General features: G+C 35.7%; 1 protein-coding gene across 2 annotated transcripts in view; it reads right to left on the bottom strand.

Moving 5' to 3' along the window:
• The window catches only part of KIDINS220 (kinase D interacting substrate 220), a 72993-nt gene that overhangs the window by 5178 nt on the left and 52486 nt on the right, over positions 1-15329 (bottom strand). Inside the window, exons 24-28 of one of the 2 annotated variants that reach the window (XM_041419921.1) lie at positions 13723-13949; positions 9501-9611; positions 8578-8634; positions 2109-2249; positions 192-290 (exon numbers count right to left, since the gene is read on the bottom strand). In XM_041419921.1, the coding sequence (XP_041275855.1) occupies positions 192-290; positions 2109-2249; positions 8578-8634; positions 9501-9611; positions 13723-13949 (635 nt within the window). The remainder of the gene's footprint in view (positions 1-191; positions 291-2108; positions 2250-8577; positions 8635-9500; positions 9612-13722; positions 13950-15329) is intronic. The other variant, XM_041419930.1, reaches the window with a different exon arrangement.

Raw genomic sequence — 15329 nt, 5'->3', positions numbered from 1 at the left:
AAATTCATAGGCAAACAGTTACTCATTAGTGCTTAAGACAAAAAGACAAAGTAACAAAACAGCAGATGCATTCATGCTTTAAGACAATACTTACAAACTTAAAGGTGATGACAACAAGGATGCAATCAGAAAGAAAAAAAGACTCATATTGAAAAAGACTAATTTATGACGACCTGAACAGAAAGTCTTACCATGCTCCTGAACAGGTGCCAGTCACCAAAATTCATATTCATTTCTTTTTTCAGTTCATCAATGTTGCACTGAGCCAAGACACGGCCATTTATATTTGCCTAAAAAAATAAATAATGTAAATTATGGGTACAAGAATAATGGCACGGCAGTAACAGACTAAAAAGGTAGATGTAAGGCTGAATGCAGACTGCTAGTGAAATTTCCCAAAGTAACTATTATGTAAAATTCTATATAAAACCATATGTTTTTATAGAAGTATATTTATTGATAATTGCTGATGGACAAGAAACACCTATGTGTCATGGAAAAAAAATGGAAATATTAAACACATTAAAAATGTGTATAAAAAAGGCAAATATACAGACATAAGGAAATAACTTGTAAGTGGTGGAAAAATTCAGGGACAGTAAGCCTTACTGATCTGCTTACATTTCTCCAACTTAGGATAGAAATGGACTGCAGATACCCAAGCATTTGAAGATAATCAGACAATGAAGTCCCAGGCAGCATCTGACCCCCGGCTTGAGGTATCTAAGATCAAGTACTACCTCCATTAAGTTCCCTCTCTGCATGAAACAGGCTGCCGGCTTGAGGTATCCCCGGCTTGAGGTATCTAAGATCAAGTTCCCTCTCTGCATGAAACAGGCTTACATTCCTCCCATCATCAGAAATTCCCAGGGATAGAAGATTAGACATCTTTCTAATGTTCATCGTCAATCAGAGATCAACACAGAAGTGCTTAAACAAGATCTATATTCTAGAAAGGTGATTCCTCACACTTGACATGTTTATATAGTGCTGAACTTCCAGGAGCACCAAATTCAACACAGAACCATTTTCATTACATAACAGCGAGAGGTATTTCTCTTTATACCATGTATCAGTGTATGGACAGAATGTAAAAGAGGAACCATGTCTTAGGAGAGCAGCCAGAAAACGGAAGACTCAAATTATGAGCTCTGCTTATACTGAGGGATCTCAGTGGTTTTGTACCCATATCCCAGCAAATGGTCTTAGTCAAACCAGGAAATTTGAGCCATTTTCTTCCTTCTTTTTTCATGATATCCCTTGTAAGAAATGCAAGAACATAAATAAAAGGAATCTCATTAGAGGTAACTGATGAGCAAATCCTTCTTTCACTGTGGAGCAAAGGAAGCAACTAAAATTTTTTGCAGCTTCACTTAATGACCTGCAATCTAACATCCTACTTCTTGCTTTAAGTAACTTCACTCAAGCTTCCTATGATAAACATGTCTCTTAATTCTTGAATCAAATCCTTCCTGTATTATTTAAGATATGATAGGTTCCAGGACAAAGCGAGCTCAGCAAAAACACTAATGACAACCTTCACATTTTTCCCTTCTTTCTTTGCAAAAAAGAGCACACAGAATGGTGAAAAAAGGGTTAAAGAGCAAAAAACAATTCAGTGCTAACGTATCTATCACAGAAAAGAGGAGAGACAGAAAAATACACAGTGACCTTTTTCTGAAGCAAATAGATGTGGACTGTGATAAAGAAATGGAACCATCTTCACCACTCATTTACAACAGATGTGCCAATTTTTCACAGAGAAAAAAAAAAAAAGATATTGCTTCCTAGATACAGAACACATTTGAAACCCTTTCTTATTTCTTCATTACACATGACAATTTTGAAAACATTTTTCTTGCTTCTTTTCTCAGAATAACCAGTCTCATCAGCATTTATATTTCTGAGTGTTTGTCCTTTTCAACAGAGAAATGAATGCTTGTATTAAAATGTCCCCCAAACTTGTCATGCACAGAACTTAGGATGTTATTTTAACATTTGACGTATTTAAATAAACATTTTCAAGAAAAGACGTAACTAAATATTTTCCCCTCCTTGTGTATCTCCATGTTTAGGAACTAAACACATTAATGAAATTCAGCTGATACCTTTTTTATAGTTGCAGAGTACTGAGGTAGCATGCTCTGGTCCAGACCATCTATCTGCTTTAGCTTCTCACACACAGCTTCCACACTCATGGTGCTCAGAGATACATGGGATACTCCTGTGGCTGACCCTGTGCCTGCTCCCTGTAAGTGAGAAAACGTGCACATAAGACTTGTTCCAGTACTCAGTACACCCAGAAATTCACAATACACACTAACACAAATCAAGCTGTGTTCAATTGTATTTTAAAATTAAGAGATGAGAATATCAATGCACAGGCATTTTTAATTACTATCAGGATATCTATATATTGGGAAATATTCATTATATATATTTATAGGAGAAAAAAATCAGCACCTTGAGTCCTGTCTTTGTGACAAAAAACCTCTCTTACATAATTTTAAGTAAAGAAACATACAAATCAGAAATATTAAGTACAGATGAATCAATTTGCAATGCAGTTTCACTCACAAGTTTTCCCCTAACTTTAGTAGTTACTTTGTTTTTGGGATCTTTGGGTTTTTTTCTCAAATAATGCAGATAACAACTTAGATTTTTCTGTCTTAAAATCTCCTCGTTTATTATCAGACAAAGATGACCTAAAACTCAAAGACACTCACAACAAAGATAACTCCTCAACTACTTGGATTAATTGGGTAATTTTAACAATATCTGTTCATTTTGCAAAGGTTCCTTCAGCTCTATTTATGCAAGATCAGCCAAGGGGCTGTGTACCACAGTACTGAAACAGCAGCACTGCAAATGCCCTACAGGTTACTATGAGGATGCTTCATGTACCCCAATGCTGGGCAAGGTTCAGGTAGAAATTATTTATAATTCAGCTCTGTAACACAAGAGTTGTCATGTTAATGTTGCTAGATTCTGGGAGTTTCAAAGAAAGGGTGGAAAACTAAAACAAATGCATCTGCAGGTAGACAGTATATTAAGGCAGTATGTTCTTTAAAAAAAACCACATTCCCCCTGGATGGGAAACCTATGCAGTTACAGTCGTGATTCCAAATTCCAAAAAGCAAAATTAGAATCAGTTCTACTAGTTAAAAAATGTTTGTATGCTCTCCACTTGTGAGGGAGGTTGCACCTTCCCTTTTTTCTTAACATGAAGATTTGGTTGCAGCATTGTAGACTGTGCACCGAACAGCTCATTTTGGGAAGATGCAAAAGAGCTTCTAAGCTACAGAGGTCATCATCACATGCACAAGCCCTGGGACATAAAAGTGCATTTTGACTATCCAGGTAATCAAGTTTTATTATATTCCTCAAATCACCAATGAAGACTGGTTTTGGAGTTGTAATATTGTCTCCCATTTTTATTTAATTATTTGGAAGATGTTTAATAGTTCAGAATTTATACAAATTACTAAATAAATTACTAAACTACTAGATCCCAATCCCTGTGAAAACCCAGAGTTATCACAGAGAATGCCATTAACCTTATCTGAATTATCTAAACCAGGGTATTTACAAAGAATTTATTCAACTAGTAATTCCAAGGCAGCAATCCAAAACTCCATTATCTACTAGCTCAGAGTTATTTCTGACTTATTGCTATCAAAGATATCCTGATCTGGGGAGCTAGGCACACTCCTCACCTAAGCTACTCTGAGTTTCAAAGTTTAGGTAACATCACATGTAATTGCCCCAAAGTTCTCCACCAGATGTCCTTGAAATGGACTTTAAAGTGTGTAACTATTAGCTTCATTTGGGAACACTACTGGGGGTTGTAGGGAATTTGAGCCTGGCAGTTCACACACTTGCCTGGAAATAGTTGGGGCACCAATCTTTGTTTCTTTAATCATTCCTAATTTTTTTTTAATGTCATGTCAATTTGATAATAAATAAACAAAGGATATATCCCATTTTCTGGGAAGGCAATCTACCTAAATTACTGCAGAAAAATTAAACATTTTATAAGTTCCACTTCAGTCTAGGCACTTAACCGAGGGTTTGGTATTCCTTTAGAGGACATGCCAGCTACATTTCAGATGTATTTCAATGTCTCCCTAATTAGGTACCTACAATGCCCAATTAGTTATCATATAGGCATCTAAAGGCCAAATTTTAGGTCTGAATTTAGTCTGATTTTTAGCACATCTAAAACCTGTATCATGTCAAGGATATAAACCAATCAACAAAATGATGAAAATGACAGATTGAAGCTTCACCCATAATCTATTTATCATGTACCTCTTTTATGAACATCTTTAATTTTCCTCTTTAAGAGATCACTGTGGGTTTTTCTTCAGAATACCAGTTTGATCCATTACTTCCTCATAAACACACTATTTACTATTGGCATGAGTTAGATAATATACCAACAAAGATAAGATACTAAGTTAATGCAAATCTTAATTATTTTTTGAAAGAAGGCTTATCAATTAAAATAAAAGAAACTGTTATAGCCAAAATTACTTTGTGGCACCACTAAAATAAACTGTCCCCAAGCAACATGTGTTAGCAATTGCCTTTGTTCTCAGAATCTATTAAATACATCATCTATGATACACCCAGAAATAAATGAAGAAAAGTTTTAAACACTTCTAATTTAACAGATTCTCGTTCAGATCAAAATATTTTTCTAACAATCAAGGACAAGCAATTCTTTCTGCATGCATTAAGACCTAGTTTAGAAACTCTGCTTTCAGTGTATAAAAAGATACATAAAAGCTGAAATATTTAGACTATTTTAGTTAAAGTGTGAACTGTTTGAAATAGATGCACATTAATCCAAATCATTCTTTATGAAAAGCACTCTCTGAAGAATAAGTAATGTAATAGCTTTAGGGATATTGTCATCATGTAAGTGAATTAAAACTGTACTTAAACTGACACATTTTTCAGCCTTAGTGGTTTTGTTAGAGATGCTTAGAGTACATTAGTCTGAAAAGTATTTGCCATGCAAAAGCTAAAAGCAGCTTGTCAAAACAAACCTCAAGGCTAGTAATGAGCATTAGTTTACAGACAGCCCAGCATGAAGCACCAGTATGATAGCTTCTGGAATGACTCTGAAACAACTGAATGAGAATTCACACGAAGTGGCTGTACCTGTCTGTTTTTGTTTAACTCAGACTTACACAGCTTTGAGAAAAGGACAAAACAGAATTAAAAAAAAACAACAGCTTAAAGTGACATCACAAAGGTTGAACATACAGAGAACATGCTTTGAAGTAAACAGGAAATCAGGGTTAGGATAGACACAGAGTATTTTCATAATGTGATGAAACTTTTAAAATAGGTCTTCAAAATATACATTTAGGATATGCTATACAAATACTGTTTTCATGAGCAGACTCTTCTGTTTTGCATTTGTAAAAAAAACACTTGCTATATGCTGTTTTGCATAAAGGTTTTAGATTATGTTTCTGACAGAAAATCCTCCTTTTAATGAAACATTCTCCTGCCATCTCAAGATCACATTATACTACCAATATACCTCAAATAACTTTTCAAACTTCTATCTAACCAAATCTGCCAACACACCTCGCCCCCACCCCCCAAAAAAAGCCCCAAAAACAAAACAGCACCACCCACAGAATAGAAAAGTTATTTCTTATAAGCACAAGTATTCAAAGCACAAAAATGCTACACAAAAGCACTGGAAAATCTGTAAGAAAACTCCCATGCCATATATTTTCATTCATGTTCAAACTTTTGAAAAGTACTTCCAGTTTCTTAAGAAGTACTCTATGTTAATCTATACTACATGCTCTGGTCCACATTAGTCCTCATTCAAAGCACACCTAATTCTACATCTTAATGAATTATATGTTCAGTGCAGTATGAAAAAATGTATTTAAACAAAGTAATTATATTGGAACAAGCCACCTCCTAAGAAGTCAAAATTAACAATGCAAACTCAAGCACAAAATCCAGTTTATGACAGATAAGCACTCCTAATGCTAGTTTGATTTCTAACATAAAAGGGGATTCTGTGAACCATTCCATGTTACCATTCCATGACCGATAACACTGCAATCTACCTACAAACTCGTCAAAAGGGCATTCTAGAAGTTTTTGCAGTTATTCAGAAATAAGCATTTGTACAGTAAAACCAGCAGAAATGCATGTTTGTCTCCATCACAGATGGCAAAGGCCAGAATCTTAAGACTATTTTCATTAGTGATTCAAGCTGATAACCAAGAATTTGCAATGCACCTTCATGCTGATACAACTAAATAGATGGTATTTGGTCAACTTACCAGTTTGACATCTATGTTTTGATCCATTCAGCAAAGAAAGTACACTATGGTCTGAGACAGACAAGTTTTATCATCAGCAACAGAATCTAAATATAGAAGGTGGCTAAAGTAAAATGCTTGATACAGGACGACTATACTCAAAATATTCCTGATTTTTATTAAGCTAACCTAGACTTACACAGATATTATGAGACTAATGATGGTGGTCTGGAATTTCAGAACTTGGTCACTCCAACATCAGACTGACAACAACAGCAGACCCATAACTAGATCACGTAACAGCCTCCACACAGCTCTGTCAACTCATGCAATAAGCAGAAATTATGATCTGTATGAAAAAAAAATTATACTCCTGAGTAATCCTGTTTTTTTGCCCTGTTATGACTCAAACATTCAAAACAATGATTATTCTCTATTTTACACAGGAGTTGCAACATTTCTGGCTCCTTGCCAGTTTAGCATGAAAGACAATTTTGATTCTACATGCTCCTCTTGTTTTCAATAACCAAACCAATTATACATCTTGGTGTTCATTAACTACTTTGTGCAGTTCTTTTTTTGTTTATTTAATTACTTTGCGTGCACCAAACCATTTAATAAGTTGGATCACTTATATAGTAGCAACGACCCATCAATTAAGACCTACCTAAATAGCTGGATGAAATTATTGTACCCATCATCTACAGATAATTGTAGCACATAAAACAATTATAATATTGTTTTCTTTAATGGAAAATTCAATAAAGCTCATAAAAGATTTGGATTTAGAGTAGATGAAACCCTGACATCGCATATCATATCCTGACTAACAACCTTCTTGTCAACTTACCAAGAGACTTTAAAAAAAATTCAAAGTTTTAGATTTACACCATCGTAACAGTGCTAAGTCTTACAAAAATGTATGATCTGTTATGTTGCATTACAGACTCACAACAGTATAAATTAAATTAAAAAACAGATCTAACAAAATCTTCCATTTTCATTATTTCAATGATAATGAAATATTTCAATATTTTTTAATGTTTTAATTAATGTATTTTCTTACTTAGAGGCAATAGGTTACTTAACTTACAGGCGTCTTTTAAACTGCTGTTTGAAGCTGCATCTAAATGTGCAGTAAGATAAACACCCAGCAGCCAGCAGAAGAGGCACCCAGTTCCAATTCTGCTGCTGAAACTCATTCACTACTTTGCCCCAAGACTAAATCCCACTTTTCCAGGCTTGTGTGCCTTGTCACACTCACAGAGACACACAATCCTCAGCCATCATGCTAATACTTTTCAGAAAGTCCTTAATTTTCCTTGCACTGGCAAGTCTCAAAGGTCTGGGAAAAGAATGGGATAATGAGATAAAGAATCAAACACAAGGATGGCATTTCCAAAGGAAAACTTCCTCCAAAGTCATTCCTTCACACACGGTCAAAAATTACTTGGGAGAGAAACTTAGCATACCTTTTCCATTGCACTGCACATATGTGGTTTCTCAGTGGAAGTTATGTACATTTAGACAGAGTTTGGAATCTGTGTGGGATTTGATTGTTTTTTCATTGCACAACAGTAGAAAGACATTTTTGTAATTATTTACTAAAAGAAAAAGCAAATGCAATCCAACTATAATTTTTGCCAGCAACTATTGGCAACAAATATTAAGAGAATCGTGACAGTCACATTAAACTCTTTGTCTCGGTATAAAACATGATTACCATAATTAGAGTTAAAACATATACCGTAAAGATGGCATCCTAAGTATGAATACTTAGGATAAAACAAGTCATAGAAAAGGTAACTGTTAACATTCTGACTCAAGAATAAGCTTATGACCAGCAATGTTTTATTTTTCCATTTCTATCAAAGCTGCCTTATACTGTGTTACCTGCAATAGCTTTGCAGGTAGAAGTAGGTTTGGGAGAGAGTTGACTGAAGCAGAAAAACACAATTACTTCTAAAACTTAAGCACTGAATGACCAGCTGTCATTCTACACTCTGCTCAGCTACCACGACACTCGACTGAAAGCTCACCACAGCTACTGAGAAAGGCAAGGGGAAAACTACAGGGGGAAACAGAGTACATCTTACAAGTGAAATATTAGCTTTTAAATTCATTCACGAACTACATTAGTTTTCAACTACTCTATTTGCCCACCAAAGCCACTGATGCAGTGTTAGTGAACTGCAGTTATGATTAATGCAGACTCATTACTGCTGAAAAAGCAATGAGATGCTAAAATTTCCACACCACGTGACTACTTGTTTACCATTGAGGGGTCTGTGGGTGAAGGAAGCCCCTCATCAGCATCCTCCTTGATAACATCCTAACAACAACAAAATATTATGGTTTGGGTAAAATGATCAAGGGCTCAACAAAAATTATGAAGTAAACAGTGAATGAGAATGATCTCATAATAATACACAATTCAATAGAAACACATTTGTTTTCTTTAAGTGATTACAGCTTTTACCACCTTTTAACAGCCTTGCTCATTTCAATAACCTAGAATTAAAGTGACCAACAAGTGAGGCTTTTACTTTTTTATCTTTCCTTAGTTCATAATTCCATTTGAACAGCCATCTGTCAGTAAAACAAACACTGTTAAATAGGAAATTTATTATTCTATAGTAAGCTAGAAAATGTCCTTCTAATGGGTAAAATTGAATTATATGTACTTGCAAAAACACTTAAGATAAAATGTATTTTGTTTTACTCAAATATTGAAGATATTTCTTTTAATATTTAAATTTAATCTTCCAGTTTCTAGTGTTTTTTACAACATTAAAGAATGTAATTTTATCTTCTACAGAGACAAAGAATTTGTGACATATTATTAAAAAAAAAATTGAACATAAATTTACAACTAGTACTCATTTTATTACATCACTACATCTATTATGGTACGATAGTACAGTTGATATTTTCATTAATATATTTTTGCCAGTATCACAGGTCATTCTCCTCTAATCTTTATACATGGATGCTAGAATTGGTTTTCCTCTGTAAGGAATTTCTAAAGTTAAAACAAAATACATTTACATTACATGTTAGTAACACCTTTGCTTAAAATATTTATAATATAAAGCTTATACTTGTCTAACAGAGAATCATCATTAATAACCTTCAATTTCATTACTCACTATATTTATTGTCTAGGTTAGTATTTGAATTACCCTTCAAAATACTTACTAGGCCATTGTTCTGATCTCTGGACAAACTCGTTTTTAGTGGTGGACGTGAGATGAGATGAGAACTGCCAGGGTAATACCTTGGCATGTAAAGATATGGGGCAAAGAATGGCTATGAAAAAAAAAAGGTGTAACAAAAAAGGGACAAACAATTACACAAATCAAAATGTAATAATAAAATAAAAATCATTACAACAAAACACATCCTCTAGTTGAGTTTCATAAAGTAAAAAAGAACAATTACTAATAGCGCTCTTTATTTTTGCATTGAACCATTGAGCAGAATTCAATCAAAAGCTCTGGAGTGAATTCTTCAAAATCACTCCAAATGACCCCTTTTTTTTTTCCTCCAAGCCAATGGGTGCTCTGATATAGTTTTCTGGAGGAACAGAGTCAGAATGGTTTTGGTAGCTACACTCTAACATCTGCTTTCAATATGGGAAAAGGATAATTTAACAATAATTCTGACAATGTCACTCTCTGACCTTCTAAACTAAAAACCAGGTGCTCAGTAAAACTTTGAGTCATTTGTAATAACCAAGATAATTGCACCAAATAAACAAGTGTGATACATAAGAGCATCACTAGAACTTCCCATATCTATGGCACCCAACCTGGGGGCTTCCACAAACACTAGATTTTATAAACATATGAACAGATACTTATAGCAGACAGTATTGGAGCTTTGTTTTGCTGGAAATACATTATGCATGTTGTTCAATACAAATAACATTTAAGGGACAGTGTTAATTTAGACTTTAGGAAAAGCAGAATTACAGCACTCGTTGCTTTCAACTCATTGCCCAATTCTTAATAAAACTCCTCCCTCCACCCAAAAAAACCCAAAACCTAAAAACCAACAAAACACCATAGAAACCAAAAAAGAAATCTCAAAACAATGGCTGTATTAATGATTTCTGATGTTTCTATGTGTAGCATTTTCAAAACTGTATTATCCAGATACTTCACAAGAGAACATATTATCTGAATTGTGTTTCTGCACATGACAAGATTCTGATTAGTGTACAGCACCAAATTCAATATAGAGTAAATAATTCTATGACTACAGGGAGAATCTATGAAGGAGGAGTAAAATTTGTTGAAACATTCCACTTTAGATTTGCCAATAAGGACTTTAAAAACTTCTGTATTCAGAAGCAGCTCTAAATAACCTGAGAAATTCAAGTTTATTTTTGAGTATATCATTTCTGTAGATTGCATATGCTACAACTTCAAGCACTTTATGGAAAATGGTTCCATATTCTTAGGTCCTAGAGGTAGATTCTGAGCACTTTCACACAATTACCACAAAAACTTCATACGATTTTCCAACATACGAAGTTACAAAATATTCATTGTAACCATTAGTCTAAATGGGGAGTTTGGTTACCCAGCCTTTGCCTTACATTTTTTGACTAGTATAGAATGATGCAGGAAAGTTCACTGAATTAAAACTATTCCACTGTCATAAGGCACATTCTACAAATAATACAAACTTTTTTTTGGAGAGAGAATAATTTCCAAAAAATACCACAGAATCATTTAATGCCTCAGTTTTTCACTAACAGCCTAAACCATGTGGAAAACCCCCAAGCGTGAAAAGCTTAATGATCAGACTGCATTCAAGTGCCCAACTCTCACTGCAGAGCCTCTTTGAAACACACAGGGAGCTTGCTGGTTGCATGATATCAGACTACAAAGCAATGGAAAAAGTCTGTCCATTAAAGCAATTATCCCACAATCCTCTCATAACTTCTAATCAACCCCTGGGCCCATTTCAGCTACTCCACTGTTTCCCAATTGTGGAATTAATTCTGCATTACAGGCCAAACACTTCAGACTCAATCTTCATTTGAACTACAATACAGGTATCATGAAAACATGAGATCAATATATATTGGGCATAAACCAGTGCACAGTTGCTCTTCAAGTCTGCAGATTGCCTACAAAGCTTAATAGATGTAGCAAAACATTATTTGCTCAAGATATCATATCATTTTCTCCTCTTGTTAAAAAAAAAAAAAAAAAAAAAAAAAAGTATTCACATACCATAATTTCTCGTTCCCACCCAGGAAATCCCAATTAGACTTGTCTACTGCTCTGACCTTCCCTGTAAGAAACATCATCTCCACCATGATCCATGAGAGCAGCAATTTTGAGAAGCTGAACTTGAATTCAGCTTTCAGCCTGGCCATTAGACAGTGGTAAACAACACTTGTCCAGCTTAGCCCCATACCGAGAACCAGAGTGCTAAACTGGAGACCTTCTAAATGGACCATAATCTTCTCTTTACAGCTAACCAGAGGGAGAACTGGGTTTTAAACCAAAAATTAATAGATTACATCACTGGAAGTTCCAGGTCCATAACATAGGAGAATCTAAAGAAAAAAAGAAGAAACATACATAATAAAAAACCCAGTATTTTCCAAAAATAAAGTCTTTTCCTCAACAGCTCAAGGGCGTTTTTCTTAAGCATAAATTAATGCTTAAAGACAACAGGACAGGAACCATTTACTGGTCAGAATATGGCACATATCCCCAAGAACTGAGGGCGTTTTTGAATAAAATCCCCCCATTTCCACAGAAGTATTTGAATCCATTGTGTTGTGTCATATCAGTATCCAAGACCTCTCGGAAACTTCTACTGGGGTCTATTCTTCAGTTGCTGCTTGTTTTTTTTAAATACCATTTTTACAAAAACCTGAGAAATGAAATATGATTGAAAATACTGAAGAAAACAGTCTTTCAGGATGAATTTTCTACTTTTAAAAGCTTCTCATCACTTATCTCAGTATGTGGTACTCATGACAGTACCTTTATGAGTCCAGAGTAATGAATACAGTTCTCTGACAACATTTATTAAGTGACACACTAAAAACAATTTTACTTTAGAAGGGTAGTATGAAATTCCAGTGAGAAAGGCCAAAATTAAGTATTTTAGTCTTCAGCAGGCAAAAAAGTAAGCATGTCTATAAGCCTTAACACAAATGAACAAATAAACTCTTTGTAAGAACAGCTTATGACTCACCAATAATTATTTTTCTAATGCTTACTGGAGCCAAAAACCCCAATACAGGTTTCAACAGTTTATCACCCCTGACTTTAAACCTTGTCATGTACAGTAACACAAAACAGGGCAAAACAAACACAAAATCAGGGCTTCCAACAAAACAGTTACTTGGACTAAGCTGAGATAGTATCAACACGAATATTCACGTGTCAAGCATTTATCAGTGTTGTAAATATATGCTATTTTACGTTATTTTCAACAAAAGAGCATACTGTCACTGTCTTGAAGAATCATTTTAGAATAGATAACTTAAAAAGTTCTGGCCTACATATATATTTTTTTGTTTTGGTTAACAAACACTGATTTATTAGTAACTCAATTTACTTTTCACCTTAATAGGTTATATGTTCATCTACAGTCAAATCTACTTAATGTTGAGGCTATATCCTGAATATAGAAGCATGCTATGACTTTTATCAGCTCTCTGTGTTTTTTTTCATGATAGTACTGCAGAATAAAAAGTTTAAAAAATAAAAAAAGTTTGAAAAATAAAGTTTAAAAATACTGAACACATCCCACAAAACCAGAAAGTTTAGACTCTCTTCAACTATACAGTAAAGCACTTAATTCAATTTTCAAGTGAGCCATTCCCAGGACTATATTTTCTGAGGCCCACAAATAGCTCAAAAATGTATGTTTTATGCAATTCAGGTCAATTCCTTTAAATGAGTACAACACCAGCTTAGGGAAAAGATCACGGAATAACTTTAAAAAGAGACAAAAGGGAAGACAGACATACATTCTTATAATCTAACTCCCCACTTGAGTTCCTGTATGTTTTAACAAAAGTAACCAAAAAAAGACGGGATCCCTTACAATGTCTGTGAGCATCTGAAAAACTGAGCACAGTTTACCCCCCAAAAAAACCCCCAACAAAACATAAACAAACAAAAAAACACCAACCCAAAAAGCCCTGCAATATCCTACAAAAGAGCAGCGTCTCAAAATTATTTTGTCTCCTTTGTAATTTGTTTTTCTGATGCCATTTACCATGTTTCTTCCCCAAACAACAGTTACTGCAAAATTTGTCAGCTTTTGGACTTTTCTCCACTCCTAAATAAAACTTGCATTGGTATTTTAATATTTAACAGATGACATCTGCAGTATTACCAGACTAAATCAGAAGAATGTTAATTGGATCTCGATTATTTACCCGATTGTAAAAGGGATGCTGAGGTCCTGTCATACCACTGTAGTAACTGCTGTGAGGCTGGGGGGACAAAACTCCGCTATTGAAAGGCCCATTGAAAGAGGTGGTAGAAGAGCAAGCTGAGGAAGGCTGACTGAACAGAGATGTTGCTCTAGCAGGGGCCTCATGTAAAGGCAAGGTGGGATAAGGAAGTCCTCCAATATTCATCTGATCTCTTGCAGCACGAACATCTGAAAAATAAATTGGTAACAAGAATATTATTTTGCTTGAAGTACTTGGAAAAGTTTTTATTTGCTTGCCAATTCATTACAGTGCATTTTTGTATATTTAACTCCAATCAAAACCCATCAAGTAGAACATCAAGAAGGTCAAATTTCAGCTGGATTTGGTTGATTTCTCTTGATGATCACATCTACACAGGAGTCTTTAAGAAAGTTAGGAGGGTTTATCACATAAACTTACATAGCATATTAAATCCCTCTAAAGGAACCTAACAGTCACTCTCCAAGACAAGCAGCTCCAAGGCTGGCCTGTACCATGGCAGAGTGACAAATCCCAGCACACAGGGGCCTCTTCTGATTCACCAGGGACTGGTCAATGCTCTCACAGCAGGTGCTACAGAGACCTGGGAGTTGCCAAAGAAAAAAAGGCCCCCAACCAGCCTCAGCCCAGGGAGTGTGACAAGGTAGTTTGAGCAGGAAGGGTACAGTCACCCTAACTAAGAGGTGAGCCCCTTGGTATTCATCATCCTCTTGGAAGGAGCTCAGATATGGCATCCACATAAGGCACAAACCCACAGTCCTCTGCACTCACCAGAAAGGAAGTGACAACACAGACACACCTCCCATCCAGGTCTCAGGCTGGTGGGGGCAGAGCCTGTCACCAGTGTTGGATGGTAGTAGAGACAACAGATATGTGAGGCATGATCAGGCAGACAACCCTGGTCCAGCCTGGTGCAAGAGTTAAGTAAGGAAGCAGAAAGATTAAGAAGCATGAGAAAGTCAGAGGATACAGACAGCTGGAATCATGCTCTGGCTTCCCTGAGACAGAACAGCCACCAGAAAAAAGCAGAGATCCAGGGGACTCTGTATTCTCCCCATAACAGGCAAAAGGCACCTGCACCAGGGGACATTCATGTTGGACATCAGAAACAATCTATCCATTGAAAGTCTTACAGAGATGAGGCAGGAACTCCTGAGGTAACAGAATCCAACAGGGAAACACCACCAAAATACTTCAAAAGAATTAAAGGGTGCTCCTCTAAGAAGGTGACACAGCTGACAGCCCAGCTGAGGTGCCTCTACCTCAGTAGACACAGACTGGGCAACTAACAGCAGGAGCTGCCACAAAGCTGTGACCTAGCTGCCATTCCAGAAACTTGGTGGATGAATCCCATGACTGGAGTGCAACTATTGATGGCTGCAGGCTGTTCAAACGGGACAGGAGAGGAAGGAGGGGAGGAGAGGTTGACCTCTACATCAAGATAGAGAGACTACAAATTCTTAAAAACAGTAGCAAGGAGGACCTCAGGAACTAGCGACCTGTCAGTCTCACCTCTGTGCCTCTGAAGATCATGGACCAGATCCTCAGAGAAGTTTTGCTACGGCACA

This window comes from Onychostruthus taczanowskii, unplaced genomic scaffold, assembly GCF_017590055.1.
Source record: "Onychostruthus taczanowskii isolate IOZ18803 unplaced genomic scaffold, ASM1759005v1 scaffold11, whole genome shotgun sequence".
NCBI classification, from domain to species: domain Eukaryota; kingdom Metazoa; phylum Chordata; class Aves; order Passeriformes; family Passeridae; genus Onychostruthus; species Onychostruthus taczanowskii.
The sequence above is the reverse complement of the archived record's forward strand: the minus strand, read 5'-3'. Positions and strand labels throughout refer to the sequence as shown.